Source organism: Eleutherodactylus coqui, chromosome 9 (assembly GCF_035609145.1).
Source record: "Eleutherodactylus coqui strain aEleCoq1 chromosome 9, aEleCoq1.hap1, whole genome shotgun sequence".
NCBI lineage: Eukaryota > Metazoa > Chordata > Amphibia > Anura > Eleutherodactylidae > Eleutherodactylus > Eleutherodactylus coqui.
In genome coordinates, this window is record NC_089845.1 from 152042891 (window position 1) to 152058079 (window position 15189).

At 48.7% G+C, this 15189-nt stretch overlaps 1 protein-coding gene across 1 annotated transcript; it reads left to right on the forward strand.

Annotated features, from left to right (window-relative positions):
* The first annotated feature begins 179 nt into the window (after window positions 1-179).
* Window positions 180-5717, forward strand: LRRC14 (leucine rich repeat containing 14). Its single transcript, XM_066578665.1, has 4 exons — window positions 180-253; window positions 1518-1871; window positions 2824-3465; window positions 4979-5717. The coding sequence occupies exons 2-4, from the start codon at window positions 1543-1545 to the stop codon at window positions 5547-5549; spliced, it is 1542 nt and encodes a 513-aa protein (XP_066434762.1). The 5' UTR covers window positions 180-253; window positions 1518-1542; the 3' UTR covers window positions 5550-5717.
* Window positions 5718-15189: the final 9472 nt, after the last annotated feature.

The following is a 15189-nucleotide window of genomic DNA, read 5'->3' on the forward strand; positions in this document are numbered from 1 at the left end:
CCGTAGGAAAGCATGGACTTCATATACATGCGATTTGTAGCAGCGCGCCTTTGTCAACCGTGGGAAGGAGGCCTTAGGGTCGCCGAGGATCGCAAACAACTAGCTACAACAACATGAGGAGCGCGCATGTCTGCAGCAGCTGGGAAAACCAACAGTCTCTGTAGTGGCTCCTCCCACCCCTGGTCACATGGGTGTGATGTCATCACAGGTCCTTTAGCCCACTTAACATCTACCGAGCTGAGGCCGTGTGGAGGTAAGCGGAGATGCAGCACCGACCTACCAGCCTGCTGCCACCCCACATTACCCACCGTCACCTTAAATTCCCTCTCATCACCCCTGAAACTCCACTCTCACCCTCAAGTACCCCACATTATTTTTTGCTGTCCCCTTGAACACGGCTATCATAAACATCGTCGGCCCTAAAACTCCTCTGTAACCCCCAGACATCCTCCCATTAACTTTAAAACTTTGCCGTCATCCTCAAACATTCTACTGATATTATAATCACCTTCTAGTCTACTTTAATTCTCCAAATATTGTCTGTAAACATCCTCACCCCCAAACCTCCAGTACCATGTGTAAACACCCTCTTGTCACCCATAATTCTCCACTGTCACCCTAAACACCTTCCGATCACTCCTAAAACACTATTGTTACTCCCAAACATCCTCCCAGCACCCCTAAAACTAATTGTTACTCCCAAACATCCTCCCATCGCCCCTAAAACCCCATTGTTACTCCCAAACATCCTACTATGTCCCCTAAAACCCCATTGTTACTCCCAAACATCCTACTATATCCCCTAAAACTCCATTGTTACTCCCAAACATCCTCCCATCACCCCTAAAACTCCATTGTTACTCCCAAACATCCTCCCATCGCCCCTAAAACTAATTGTTACTCCCAAACCTCCTACTATCCCCCCTAAAACTCCGCTCACCCTGAAACATCCTCCCATGACTTTCCTGTCACCCCCAAACACTCTTGGAAACACCCTCCAGTCACCCCTAATTTTCCACTGTGACCCTAAACACCCTCCTGTTTATCTCAAACACAGTCACCCCTAATTGTCAGCTGTCCCGCACAAACTCCCATCTTCCTCTACTAAACCCAGTCCTAAAACCCTCTTAAAACACTCTTGTCCCCCACAGACATACGCTATCCCTAAAACGCCATTGTTTCCCCAGATATCCTTCTGTCACCCCTAAAACTGCGCTGTCTCCTTCAAATATCCTCTTATCTCCACTAAAACCCCGATCTGTCTCAAAACGCCTAAACTCCAGTCACCCCTACAAGTGCTTCCAATCACCCCTGCAGTGCTAGTAGTGACCACTAACACCCTCCTGTCACCCCATAACTCTGCTGTCCCCTAAAATATTTAATCTCACCTGTAAAACTCCACTTCCATCACTCTCTAAAGTTTTGGTCATACTAAAACGTCTCTGTCCCCTAAGACCCTCTCTCCCCTCGGACCCCCGTCCTGGCGGTTCTCTTATCTTGGTCTCTTCTCTGTGCAGGTTATGTCCTTGCTTCACATCCGCCATGTTGTCGTTGGCGTTTATGTGCAGCCGGCGGTTGGTGTCGGATCACCGCTCCATGTGCAGCGCTCTGCCCCTCATCCCGGAGGAGCTCTACCCACTGCTGTTCAGAGCCGCCTTCCTGGATAAGAAGACGCTGGTGCTGCAGGATTTGGTGCACCGATGGCCGTTCTCCGTGCTGAGTCTCCAGAGGCTTCTGCAGGGTGATGGCCACCACCGCTCCGTCCAGCTCTTTGAAAAAGCCAACAGGTTGTGTGTGCAGACCATTATACTGGGCATCATGGCGTACCTAAAGGAGGAGCTAGCCAGGCAGAAGCAGGGGCAACCGCTGAGGTGAGAACTGGGGCGACCACAATCGTGAACCTGTGGCTCAGGACCTGTGAGAGGGGACCACATTGGGGACCCTGTGGATCGGGACCCGTGAGAAGGAACTTCAAATCGAGGCCCTGTGGCTCAGGACCCGTAAGAAGGGACCACAGTGGTGACCTTGTGGCTTGGGACCTGTGAGAGTAGACCAGAGTGGTGACCCTGGGGCTTTGGACCTGTAAGAGGGGACCACAGGAATGACTCTGTGACTCATGACCTGTGAGAGAGGACCACAGTAGTGACCCTGTTGCTTGCAACCGGTAAGAAGGGATCACAGTGGTGACTCTGTGGCTTGGGACATGTGAGAGGGGACCACAGTAGTGATCCTGTTGTTCTGGACTCGTAAGAAGGGACTACAGTGGTGACCCTGTGACTTGGGACCTGTGAGAAAGGACGACAGTAGTGACCCTATGGCTTGGGACCCATGACAGGGACCACAATCGTGACCCTGTGGCTCCAAAACTGTGAGAGGGGGAACACAATCGTGACCTTGTGGCTCAGGACCTGTAAGAAGGGACCACAGTGATGACCCTGTAGTTCAGGACCTGTGAGAGAGGACCACAGTGATGACCCTGTGACTCACGACTTGTGAGAGAGGACCACAGTGATGACCCTGTGACTCACGACTTGTGAGAGAGGACCACAGTACTAACACTGTGGCTCAGGAGCTGTGAGAGAGGACCACAGTGGTGACTCAGGACCTGTGAGGGGTACCACAATGCTGATTCTGTGGCTCGGGTCCTGTGGGGGAAGGGGGGGGGATACCACAGTAGTAACCCTGTGACTCAGGACTTGTGTGTGGGGACTGCAATGGTGACCCTGTAGCTCGGGACCTGTAAGAGCTCATAGATGTGGTAGTGATGCGCCATGCTCCTACATTCTGTTTCCTGATCATAACACTGTCCTGTTTTATTTGCAGGAAGAAGAGGCTGCGACTTCTGGACATGACAGGGATCCATGAAGATGGGCTGGAGCAAGGCCCTGACACCATGAGTCTCTGGTTCCGCACCGTCACCCTAGCAAAGTCCTGCATCGATATCGCCAAAAGGCAAAGTGAGGAAACGGGTCAGGTCTCGAAGCGCAGGAGAGGACACCTGTACGCGGCTCGCTCCTCAGTGGCAGATAGCAGCACCATCTGTGTGGAGCTGCGAGCAGATCTGTTTGTGAACAGCACTTCCTATGCTGTTCTCCGGGAGGCGCTGCTGGTTGGTAACCAGGGTCCCTTACGTTTGCAGTGCAGGGACATCCGGGCGGAGGAGCTGTCTCTGGGGAGCACTATGGGACTGCTGGAGCTGCTCAACCCCGCCAGCCTCCGCCAGATAGACCTGAGGTTTAATAACTTGGGCCTGCCGGGCCTGAATGCTCTGCTCCCGTACATGAAGCGGTTCAGTCGCCTGCAGAGCCTGAAGTTACCCTACAGCAACATAGACGTAAGGCGCCTCTCACAAGTCGGTGAGGAAGACCTGCAGAACTTCGTCTCCCAGATCTGCCAGCTTTCTGCACTTAAAGAGTTGAACCTCGGATCTTCACGGCTCTCTGGACGCTTACAACAGCTGCTCAGGTAAATATGGTGCGAGCAGTGATCATGTCATATAATCACTGCCACTCACATATCAGCACAGGTCACCGCGGGGAGGTTATAAAACATGAATCTACAAGAGAGGTCCCTGTGTAAAAATACATACTGGACTACATTATAATCCAGAGCTGCACTCACTATTCTGCTGGTGGATATGTATAAAGGCCCACACCAGCAGCACAAGTTGATAACCCTCCAGGGTGAGGCACATTTCATGCAAAGCCACAAAGAGAATCTGCTTGTGGAGTAACTGTGTACATACATTACTTATCCTGTACTAATCCTGAGCTACATCCTATATTATACTCCAGAGCTGCACTCACTATTCTGCTGGTGGAGTCACTGTGTACATACATTACTTATCCTGTACTAATTCTGAGCTACAGTCTGTATTATACTCCACAGCTGTACTCACTATTGTTATGTTCATGTGGGCAAACACCAGGCCCACACAAACAGGAACCGACTGATGACACACATTCGCCATGCATACCTGTACACATAAGCAGATGTTATATCTAGAAAAGTATGATTGGTATATTGGCCAAAATACTTAAGGCTGCGACCAAGGCTCCTCTTTGTCTTGCGAGTCTCTACACTAGCAAGACCACTGACCCCAAGCTACAGGGAGAATGGCAGGACCCTACCTAATAAGCAAGGCGATCGCCTCAATAAAGGCGGTCCTGCGATGGAACCTCAGTCCTGACTATCCCTAAAGGCTTTATACATGGAACCAGAACAGACCGGCACACAGAACACTAATTACACAGCAACACACTAGGGTTAGCATGCCAGACACACAACCACACAGAACAGGACAGTTCACTCCTCATGTCTAGCCACCTGCACAGACATACAGAACATGACACTGTTCACACCATATACACAAAACAGGGCTATCCATCCCTCCCCTCATATCTGGCCACAACACTGTTCATCCACATAACATGTACAGGCATGCGAAACAACAAACCCTAAGAGTGAAGGGAAACCAGCTTCCTCTTGCAGAGGGAGGATATTTAACTGCAAACAGACGGGGCGTGATTGGCTAGCAGGAGAACACCACACCCAGCCAGCTTAATCATTCCACACCTGTGGGGCTATGCTGCTAGAAACCTATGTGGTACAACAGATCCCAGCCAGCACAACCCTTACAACTATTCTGCTGGTGGAGTCACTGTGTACATACATTACTTATCCTGTACTGATCCTGAGTTACATCCTGTATTATACTCCAGAGCTGCACTCACTATTCTATTATTGCGGGGACAGGCATAAGTTAGGCCGTCTCCACTGTTATCCACACAAGATGACACATTCTACGTTGTAATGTAATAGTGGGCACTATTCTAAGTGCTCCTCTTCACAGTCCGTACTCCATGTTTCCTCTCCAGCTTGCACCTAGTTTGGGGGGCTTACAGAGGGGCTGCACATTCTCTCCATTGCACCCTTGATCCTAAAAAATGTTAACTTTGTGTCCTGCTTCTTATCACAGGGGACTGCGGACCCCGCTGGAGAGCTTGGAGTTGGCCTTTTGTTATCTCCTCCCCGCTGACCTGTACTACCTCTCCCAGAGTAGCCATGTCTCGTCTCTCAAGAAACTGGACTTGAGTGGAAACAACCTGTGTGATGTCCTCCTCCAACCCTTCCTACAGCTCCTTGATTGCGCCTCCACCTCCCTCCTCCATCTGGATGTGATGGAATGTAAGCTGACCGACTCCGCCTTGTCGGCGCTGACCCCAGTACTCCGCCGCTGCCGCAGCCTGCGCTACCTTGGGATATTCTATAACTTTTTATCCGGTCAGGGCATTAGGTCGCTACTGCAAAGCTCCCTGCATCTGGCCGATCTGCAGCTGGTGATCTACCCCTTCCCGATGGAGTGTTACCTCAATCCAACTATGCAGCCTGACTTTTCCAACCCCGCCTTGGACGGTTGTATAGATCACGGTCAAGTCGCTGGATTTCAGGCAGAACTTCAGGAAGTGCTGGTTAGAGCGCAGAGGACAGACATGGTGTGGACTGCAGACATGGTCCTACACCGGCCTCCCGAGTACCTGAGCTTATAGCTACGGAAGAGGGGTTGACTGATGGCTGCAGGCATCTTACTCCCCTACTCCAGTCTACAAGCATTGATGTCAGTCCAACTCTAGACTCTTGCTTGTGCCAAAATGATTGTAATAAGCAGTGCTCTTCTGTGATTGGTTGCCTTTAATACAGGTTCATGTATCGCCAAACCTAATGTCATACCAGATTCTATCTTTAACCCCTTAATGCCACAGGACGTAAATGTACATTCCGGCTGCGAAGTACTTAATGAAACAGAACGTACACTTACATCTTGGGGATAGCGTGAGATCAGAAGTCCTGAAATGCCTTATCATAGCGATCATAGGTGCTATTGTACAAGTCCCCTACAGGGACATAAACAGTGTAAAAAAAGATAAAATGTAAAAAAAAGAAAAATGAAAAAAAAAAGTAAAAAAAAAAACATTTTTTGTGCTTTTTCCCATATTAGCATAAAGAACATTTTTTTTAAATTCAAATCCCACATATTTAGTATTGTCGTATCCATAATTACACGTACAATAAATGTAAAATGCTTTTTATCCTGCATGGCAAAAAGCGTAAAAAAAAACTGAGGCAAAATGCTTATTTTTTTCATTTTATCTCCCAATAAAACGCAATAAAAGTGATCAAAAAAGCCGAATGTACCGCAAAATGCTACCAATAAAAACTACAGCTTGTCTCGCAAAAAATAAGCCCTCACAGAGCTCCGTCCAGGAAAAAATAAAAAAAGTTATAGGACTGTGGATGCAGTGATAGAATTTAAGAATTTTGATATTGTTGCAATCTTACCGACCCGCAGAAAAAATAGCTTAGTGTATCAGCGGCCCCCTCTTCTCGTCACTCTAGTTTATCTATCCCCCACAGTGAGGCGGAGATAGAATGGAGTGGCGGTCGCGCATGCCCGGTGCCACTCCACTCATTTCAGAGGGGCTGACAGAAATAGCCAAGTACAAGCACTCGGCTACCTCCCATTGAAGAGGAATGTTCCGTTTTCACTGACAAAAACAGTCCGTGCAATGTTTACAAATCTTTGAAAATAGGACGGCACACGGATGCTGTCCATATGTGGACCCATGTATCTTCCGGACCGCACACTGTCTCGCCTTTGTGAGTAAGACTAAGTACATAAGAATTTTTGTCAACTTGACTAGAGACTTAGGAACTGTTTGTTTTTTTTCAGGAAAAGTGTCCCTGAGGGTACTTGCACACAGATGTTTAAAAAGTTGTGCCCAAGATTCTTAGGCACCACTTAGAACGGACAACATATGGCCAACTAGCATGACACCGCACATTGACATGTACTGTGTTCGTACAAGAATTAGACACAGTTAGAACATGCTGCAATTTTTTTGACTCTTTTTTTTTTTACTATTTGTCTGAGTACAAAAGAGCCCATGCGGATACCCCCTTTCACAAGAATGGGTGCTGTCCATATTTGTGATTTAAAAAATTTCCCACCAAAGTTGTGTTGTAAATATATTTTGTATCGCTGCGTCCATAAAAGTTTTATCTATTAAAATAACACATTATTTATCCCGCATAGTGAACGCTGTTAGAAAAACAAAAGTACAACGCAGAATTGCGCATTTTGTGATCTCACCATCTCCAAGAAAAAAATTTAATAAAAAGTCTGTATATACAAAAAGTTGTGTATATACCCCTAAGTGATAGCCGTAGAAAACAAAGGCCATCAAAATTACCCCTTACCACGGCTTCAACGATGCAAGACTAAAACTGATGGTAGTCAGAAAGTGGCAACAGGAGAAAATATTATTTAAAGATATTTATTTTTAAAAGTAGAACAGAGAAGACTATATAAATCTATTAACGGTGTAGTAGGACTGAACCACAGAATAAAGGTATAGCAGGCCGCCTGCAGACGGGCGGGTTGGATCCGGCGGCAAGAATTCTCACCGCGGGATCAGACCTGAGCGCCTGCAGGACCAGCGCGTACTCACCCGCGCCCGCCGGCTCCGGCTGATTGATGTGCCGGCTTGCCAGGCAGCCAGCGCATGCGCAGACCGGAGCCGGCGGTGGGTGAGTAACATTTCTGTGCGGGGCTCTGTGAGCCCCGCACAGAAATAGAGCATGCCGCGATTTGTTTGCCGCTCGATATTTAACGGGTTTGTTAACGCAATCCTATGCAGGCTTCCAGCAGCAGAAATTCCGCAGGAAATCCCGCCGCAGAATTTCCGCTCATGTGCACGGGGCCTAAAATGGCACAATTGTTTTTTGGTTTTTTTTCCATTTCCCTCCACTTAGAAATGTTCAAAGTTTTTCAGTACATTATATGGAACATTAATTAGTACCATTGAAAAATACAACTCGTCCCACAAAAAACGAGCCCTCAGGCAAGTACAATGTCGGAAAAATAAAGTTGTGATTTTTTTAAATTTTTTTTTGAAAGCTTGGAGAAACCAAACAGGAAAAATTGGCCGTGTCCTCAAGGGGTTAAACAAAGTACTAAAACAAACCATTGCCACAGACCCAGAATAATGCATGGAAAATACATAAGATTTCTAGGGAAATAAGCTATGGAGTGAATCTTCCAAACACACACGGCGTGCATCCGGAAATTAGTCTAAAGTGGCTTCTGATCTCTTGGGTTCTTTTTGAATAAATCTGTATTTTAAGTGCAGAACAAAAACGAATGGGAAAAAATAGAAAAATCAGACTTTGCAACTACGCTGAATGATCGCTGCATTGAGAACACCTAAAAAATAACTGATTAGTCCACCTTTTTTGGGTGGCCACAGCCTTCAGGATTCCACAAGGTGATGAACATCCTTCATTGTCAATTTGCCCCATGCCCGCTGCAGCAGCTCCATCAGTTGGGGCACATTTTGCAGATAAGTAGCAGCAGATCTCACAGCCCTTTCCAGCATATTCCAAACATGGTCAATGGGGTTCAGTCTGGTGTGTTTGGGGGTCTGGGCAGCATGGATAATTAATTGTCATGTTCCTCCAACCTCTCCTTGGTGATCAGAGTTCAATGACACAGAGTTTTGTCCTGTTGAAAGATGGCACTGTGGTCAGGAAAGACTTCCTGAGGATACAGGTGCAGACGGTCAGCTCACAGGTCCCTGCCGTGTTCAACACTCAAGGATTGTGGTATGATGACCAACGGTCATAGGTCATGCCAGGAGAACTCTCTCCAGACCGTAACACCACCACCACTGGCCTGTTGAACTCTTATTAACCCATGGGGGATATAGCTTAATACTGTTTATGCCAGACACAGACACAGCCATCTACATTGTTCAGCAGGAAGCAGTAGCTGTCGCTCCAGATGACCTGCCATGTATACAAGGCCAATACACCTCCCGCTAGGCAGAAAATGCTATAACATCCCCATGCTCCGCCTCCTTCGTGGATGCCGCTGCAGTACTCAGAGAAAGCCCTGACTCTTCCCCTGGTGTTTTGTGTTCCTGCACATATTGTATGCAGCATAGAAGTCATGGGGAAGGAGTCTGAATACTGTAGCACCCATCCAAGAGGCGGAGGCACAGCTTGGGTGACAAAAATAACAAAAAGAGAATAAAACTAAGCTGTTATTATCTCAGACACAACTTAGCGGTCCTGACAGGAGACACCGACCTACCGGAAAGGGTTAAATCTTTATCTCCGCTGACCAATCATCTGTTCTTGCTCTTGAAGAAATGTAGATTCAAGTAGCCCCTGATGTTCTCAAACTGCACTTTGTCACCCCTTATCCCCACTGGAGCTTTCTCACATAGCTTAGACCCCAACCACTCTGCCTGGTGGAGATTTCGAAAATTGACTGCTCCGCCATTTCACTTCCCTTTCCAGATTATTAACATCTCAACAGTTTGTTGCTAAATCTGATAAACCAGCTCAGAATGGGCGTAAGCTTATCTCAAAATTTAGCTTTATGAGGTCAGTGACTGGGACATCCCTTCAGCTTTCATCCACCACATTTGAACAAATCTGTATTTGGTCACCTCTCCAACCAGGGCGTATTTTGTTTTGGATCCTTGCATGAACCAAACCAGGGTGATGCTTAGATGGGAAAAAGAATTAAATGTTAATCTTTCATTCTCTAGATGGCACCATTGCTGTGTTTTTATTTTTAAAGGGAGTCACCAAGTTGCGCTGGCGGAGACTGGTCTAGCTTGGACTCATAGGCTCTTCCCTGGGGCATTACCGTCTCGAGGTTGTCGATGACAATGGGACCACACTTCATATCTGATGCACGTGTCTCATGATCAGATCAGTTTGGGGACAGGTTGCTAGCCTAGTGTCAAGAGTGCTGCATAAGACTTTCCCACTTACCATCAATTGCTTTATTGGCGGACAGACCGCCAGGACCTAACAACCAAGAGCACAAATTAGCACAGATTATATGCATGTCGCCTCCTAGTGGTTTTCCCCAACACACTCGATATGGGAAGTGATGACACAGGTCTCCAGAATAATGGTCTATGAAAAGCTGCCCAGAATGAGAGCGGACAAAATGGAGTTGTTTCTGAAAACCTGGACACCCTGGTCCACATACCTTGATGTCCCAGGGGTCCCTTATCTGCTCCGCATGTATTCCCTAATATTGGTGGCCATGGCCCACCTAGAAGCATTGCTTTACTCACTGATTTACTCACCTAGCCACCTGATTCTTTAGACACGATGCTTCTCCTGGAGATCTGCCTATTTGTGGTCACCCCTATTCTCCTTACACTTTTGTCTTTACAATGTTTTTTGTGTGCTTGTTTTCTATTACCCAGTTTATTATATTCGGATCGCCCTGCGTAGGCTTCATTTGGCATTGAAAAAAAATTCCAAAATAGCCGTTTTCTGATCATCTTTCTTCCCCAAAACAGAAATAAAAAAGTGGATTATACCCACCTGATAATCAGGTTTCCAGTAGTCTCCACGACAGCACCAATGAGATTGCCTCCTCCTGGTAGGACAGGAACATACTGAGAGGTTAAAAGCTCCCCCCCTTCCCCACTTTCCTCAGTGGATTCTAACGAATTGCCGGGGCAGGAGCTAAACTTAAATTTCTTCCCCTAACCGGGGTTTTTTTTATTTTTAAATTTATTATTTTATTTTTATAGGGCGGGAAAGGTACGGGTGCTGTCGTGGAGACTACTGGAAACCTGATTATCAGGTGGGTATAATCCACTTTTTCCCCCAGTCGTCTCCACGACAGCACCAATGAGACGTACCAACTAAAGTTTATTAGGGTGGGATCGCTGCCGAGAGGACTTTGCGGCCGAAGGCCATGTCCTCGTCCTGCTGCACTTTTACCCTATAGTGTTTAGTAAACGTGTGGGGTTTTTTCCAGACTGCGGCCTTGCAAATTTGCTCGACCGAGGCTGAACTGTGTTCGGCCCATGAGGACGCTACTGCCCTTGTGGAATGGGCTTTAAGCGCTAACGGGATCTCCTTCCCGAGGGCTTTATAGGATTCTATGATGGCCAGGCGGATCCACCTGGCTATGGAACTTTTCGCTGCTTTGCTACCCTTATTTGGGCCACTGAACTGGACGAACAGGTTGTCGTCCCCCCTCCAGTGGCTCGTTGTATCTATGTAGGTTAGGACTGCTCTCCTAACGTCCAGGCAGCTTAGGGTTCTTTCCTCCTCGTTTTTTGGGTTGCTGAAGAATGAGGGGATTATTATATCCTGGGACCTATGAAAATCTGACACTACTTTTGGCATAAAGGCCGGGTCTGTTTTAAATATTAGTTTGGTGTCTGCAATTTTCATAAACGGGTGGCGGATGGACAAGGCCTGTAGTTCGCTAACCCGTCTTGCGGATGTAATGGCTACTAGGAAGATGGTCTTGATTGTAAGCATTCTTATAGGTAGCGCCTCGATTGGTTCGAATGGTACCGCTGTCATGGCCCCTAGAACCCAATTAAGGTTCCAGTCTGGGAACAGGTTTATGGGCCTAGGGCGTAATCTAGCTGCTGCTGTTAGGAACCTGTGGACCCATCTATCGTCTGCGAATTTTGTGTCGCAGATAGCGCTAAGGGCTGAAACTTGGACTTTTAGGGTGCTCGGGGAGAGGCCCATCTCTAAGCCCTCCTGCAGGAATTCTAAGATTAGCGGAGTGTCGGGGATAGAATCCCCGCGATCCCTTCCCTGTCTCCATGAGGAAAACTTTCTCCAGACCTTCTGGTAGATCAGGTGGGTCGTCTTTTTCCTACTGGACATTAGGGTTTCTACTACTTTCTCTGAGAATCCTTTCTTTCTTAGCGAGGATTCCTCAAGAGCCATGCCGTTAAATGGAGTTTGTCTAGGCCGGGGTGGTTCAGTGGCCCCTGCTATAGAAGATCCGTCCAGGTAGGCAAGGTGACTGGGTCCTGGACGCTCAGTGTTGTCAGAAGGCCGAACCAGCTTCTTTTCGGCCAGAAGGGGGTCACTAGGATTAGCGTGCATCCCTGGGTTCTGAAGTGCTGTAAAACCCTGGGGATTAGTGGTATGGGAGGAAAGGCGTAGGCCAGTCCTTGTCCCCAGTCCTGGCCTAGGGCGTCTACCGCTATCGGACGATCTCCTGGCCGGAGGGAGAAAAAGTTGCCTACTTTTGTGTTCTCCCTGGTTGCGAAGAGGTCCAACTGTGGGGTCCCCCACCGGTTGGTTAAGATTCTGAATGCCTCTGGGGAGAGGGACCACTCTCCTGGGTCTATCTGCTTCCTGCTGAGGAAGTCTGCTTTTCCGTTTAGTGTCCCCTTTAAGTGGGTTGCCGTGATCGAGAGGATCCGGCCCTCCGCCCAGTGAAAGATTTTCTGTGCGATGCTTTGCAGTGGGGGAGATCTTGTGCCCCCTTGGTGTCGTATGTGAGCGACCGCGGTGACATTGTCTGACAGTATTTTTATGTGTTGGTTCTGTAGCGAGTTGCCCAACTGCTGTAGAACCTGCCAAACTGCCTGTAGTTCTCTGAAATTTGAGGATTGTTCTTTTATCCTCTGAGGCCAGGGACCCTGAAAGAATTGGTTCCCCACATGCGCTCCCCATCCACAGGCGCTTGCGTCTGTTGTGATGTGGATGGCTGGGTTTTGTAGCCAGTGAACCCCTCTCCGCAGGTTCTCTGGGGATGTCCACCAACGCAGGGATGTTTTTGCCCTGTTTGGGATGTACATCCTTGCCCCTAACGAGGACTGCCTTTTGTCCCACGAGGATAGGACTACGGCCTGTAGGGCTCTGGTGTGGGCCTGGGCCCATGCTACTCCTGGGATGCATGATGTCAAGCTCCCCAGGAGAGACATTGCCTCCCGAATTGTGCAGAATCGTCTTCGTAGGAAGGTTTTGACTATTCTGCGGATTTTTTGTATTCTCTCCTCGGGTAGGTAGGAGCATTGCGATTCTGAGTCGAGAGTTATTCCCAGAAACGTCTTCTGCTTGTCGGGATCTAGGCTGGATTTTTCCCAGTTTATGATCCATCCCAACGATTGGAGAAGTTCCAGCACTGTCTTCAGGTGTTTTGTTAGGAGTTTTTTGGACTCTGCTATTAATAGAATATCGTCCAGGTACGGTACTACTAGGATCGATTTTTCTCTCAAGTGGGCGGCTACCTCCGCCATAATCTTGGTAAAGATTCTGGGAGCTGAGGATATCCCGAAGGGCAGGCATCTGAACTGGTGGTGCTCTATTCTTCCGCCCATGTCCACTGCGAACCGCAGGTATTTCTGTGAATCTTTGTGGATCGGGATGTGAAAATAAGCGTCCTTTAGATCGATGGACGCCATGTAGGCTCCTCTGGGGATCAACTTTATTGTCGAGGAGATGGTTTCCATTTTGAATCTCCTGTATCGGACGCAGGTGTTCAGGTCTTTCAGGTTTATTATCGTCCGGTGTTTCCCGCCGGGTTTTTTTACTAAAAAGAGCCTGGAGTAATAGCCCTGGGTTTCCTCGTTTCGCGGTACGGGAGATATTGCGTTTAACCGTTGCAAGTCACGCACGCTTTGCCCTAGTAAATGTAGCTGTTTTTTTGGGGCTCGCGTGGTAATAAATTTCCTTCTGGGGATGGACACCAGCTCTATCTGGTATCCGTACTGTAGGATCTTTGGGATCCATGGGCCCCCGCAGATTGCGGCCCATTGATCCACAAAGCTCCCCAGCCTTGCCCCTACGGGGATGGCGTCAGGGTCTTTGCTTCGGCTCCCCCTGGTGGGGGTTGAAGAGGATATTCCTTCCTCTGCCCCCCTTGGGGTAACTCCAGCGGCCTGTCTTGCCCTTGCCTCGGTAGGCCTCGGGCTGCTGCATTGGGGCCCGGGGAAAGGTCTTCACTCTCTGTGGTTTTTCCTCAGGGAACCCTTTTTTCCTGTCGGCCGCCTTCTCTAGAATTTTATCTAGGTCCGGTCCGAATAGAAATTGGCCGTAGAATGGGAGGGCACACAATTTGTTTTTCGAGGCCAGGTCGCCTGACCATGACCTCAGCCATAACACCCTTCTGGCTGAGTTAGAGCGGGCTGTGGCTTTTGCTGAGAGTTTGACGGTCTCGGCCGCGGCGTCCGCTAGGAAGTTAGTGGCCATGCGCAAGATGGGAAGGGAGTTAAGGATCTGATCCCTCGGCGTTTTGTTGGTCAGATGTAGTTCCAGCTGCTCTAACCATACCCCCAGGGTCCGCGCCACGCAAGTGGCTGCGATCCCTGGCCTAAGGATGTTTGCCGCTGCCTCCCATGATTTCTTTAGGAGTCCCTCTGCCTTGCGATCAATGGGGTCTTTTAGCTGTGCGGCATCCTCAAAGGGAAGAGTCGTCCTCTTGGCTACCTTGGCCACCGGGACGTCTACCTTAGGTATTTCGTCCCAGCTTGCGCAAGCTTCCTCCTCCAGGGGGTATCTCCTTTTTACGCCTCGAGCGGAGTAGGAACCTGCGTCTGGTTTACTCCACTCTCTCTGAATTATTTTAGAGATGTTTTTGTGGACTGGGAAGGTATGTTTGCGCCTCTCCCCAAGTCCACTGAATATCTCATCCTGTCGGGTCCGCGGCTCTCTGGGCTGTTCTATTTTTAACGTAGCCCTAACTGATTTAATTAGTTCCGTCAACTCGTCTTGATGGAACAAATATTTCCTGTAGTCCTCCTCCTCTGAGGACTCTTCGGCCGCCTGTTCCTCTTGCTCTGATCCGATGGAATTCTCGGAATCAGAAGGCTCCTCGGGAACATATGCCTTTCTTTGGCGTTTCGCTGGCGGTGCCGGCAGTGACGTTAGAGCTGATCGAACCTCCTCCTTCACCAGCTTTCTAACGTCATCCAGGAATCCCCCCGATTCCTCTCTGACTAGCCTAGCCACGCATGCCTTGCATAGAGGCCTCTGATACGTGGCTGGCAGTCTCGTCCCGCATTCCACGCACTTTCGCAGTTTTGTTCTGGGGGGGATGTCTTTTATCCCCCTGACAAACAAAGCATTTTTGCGGGTAAACATGCAATTTTTCCATATACAGCATACTGGATATTTGCATTGTATTTTTGCCGCACTGGCTACTTACGGCCGCTGAGGCTGAGGTTTCAGCTGTCTCTGGGGCTGGAGCACTCATCTTTATACCAGTGCTGCAGACACCCTGCGACCTGTGATGCTGGTGTTCTGGCTTCTCTCAGGTTCCTATTTGAATTTTCGCGCTCCTGCGCTAAGCCCCGCCCCCTCCGCTCCTAATGCAGACGCGATGACGTCATCGCGCTG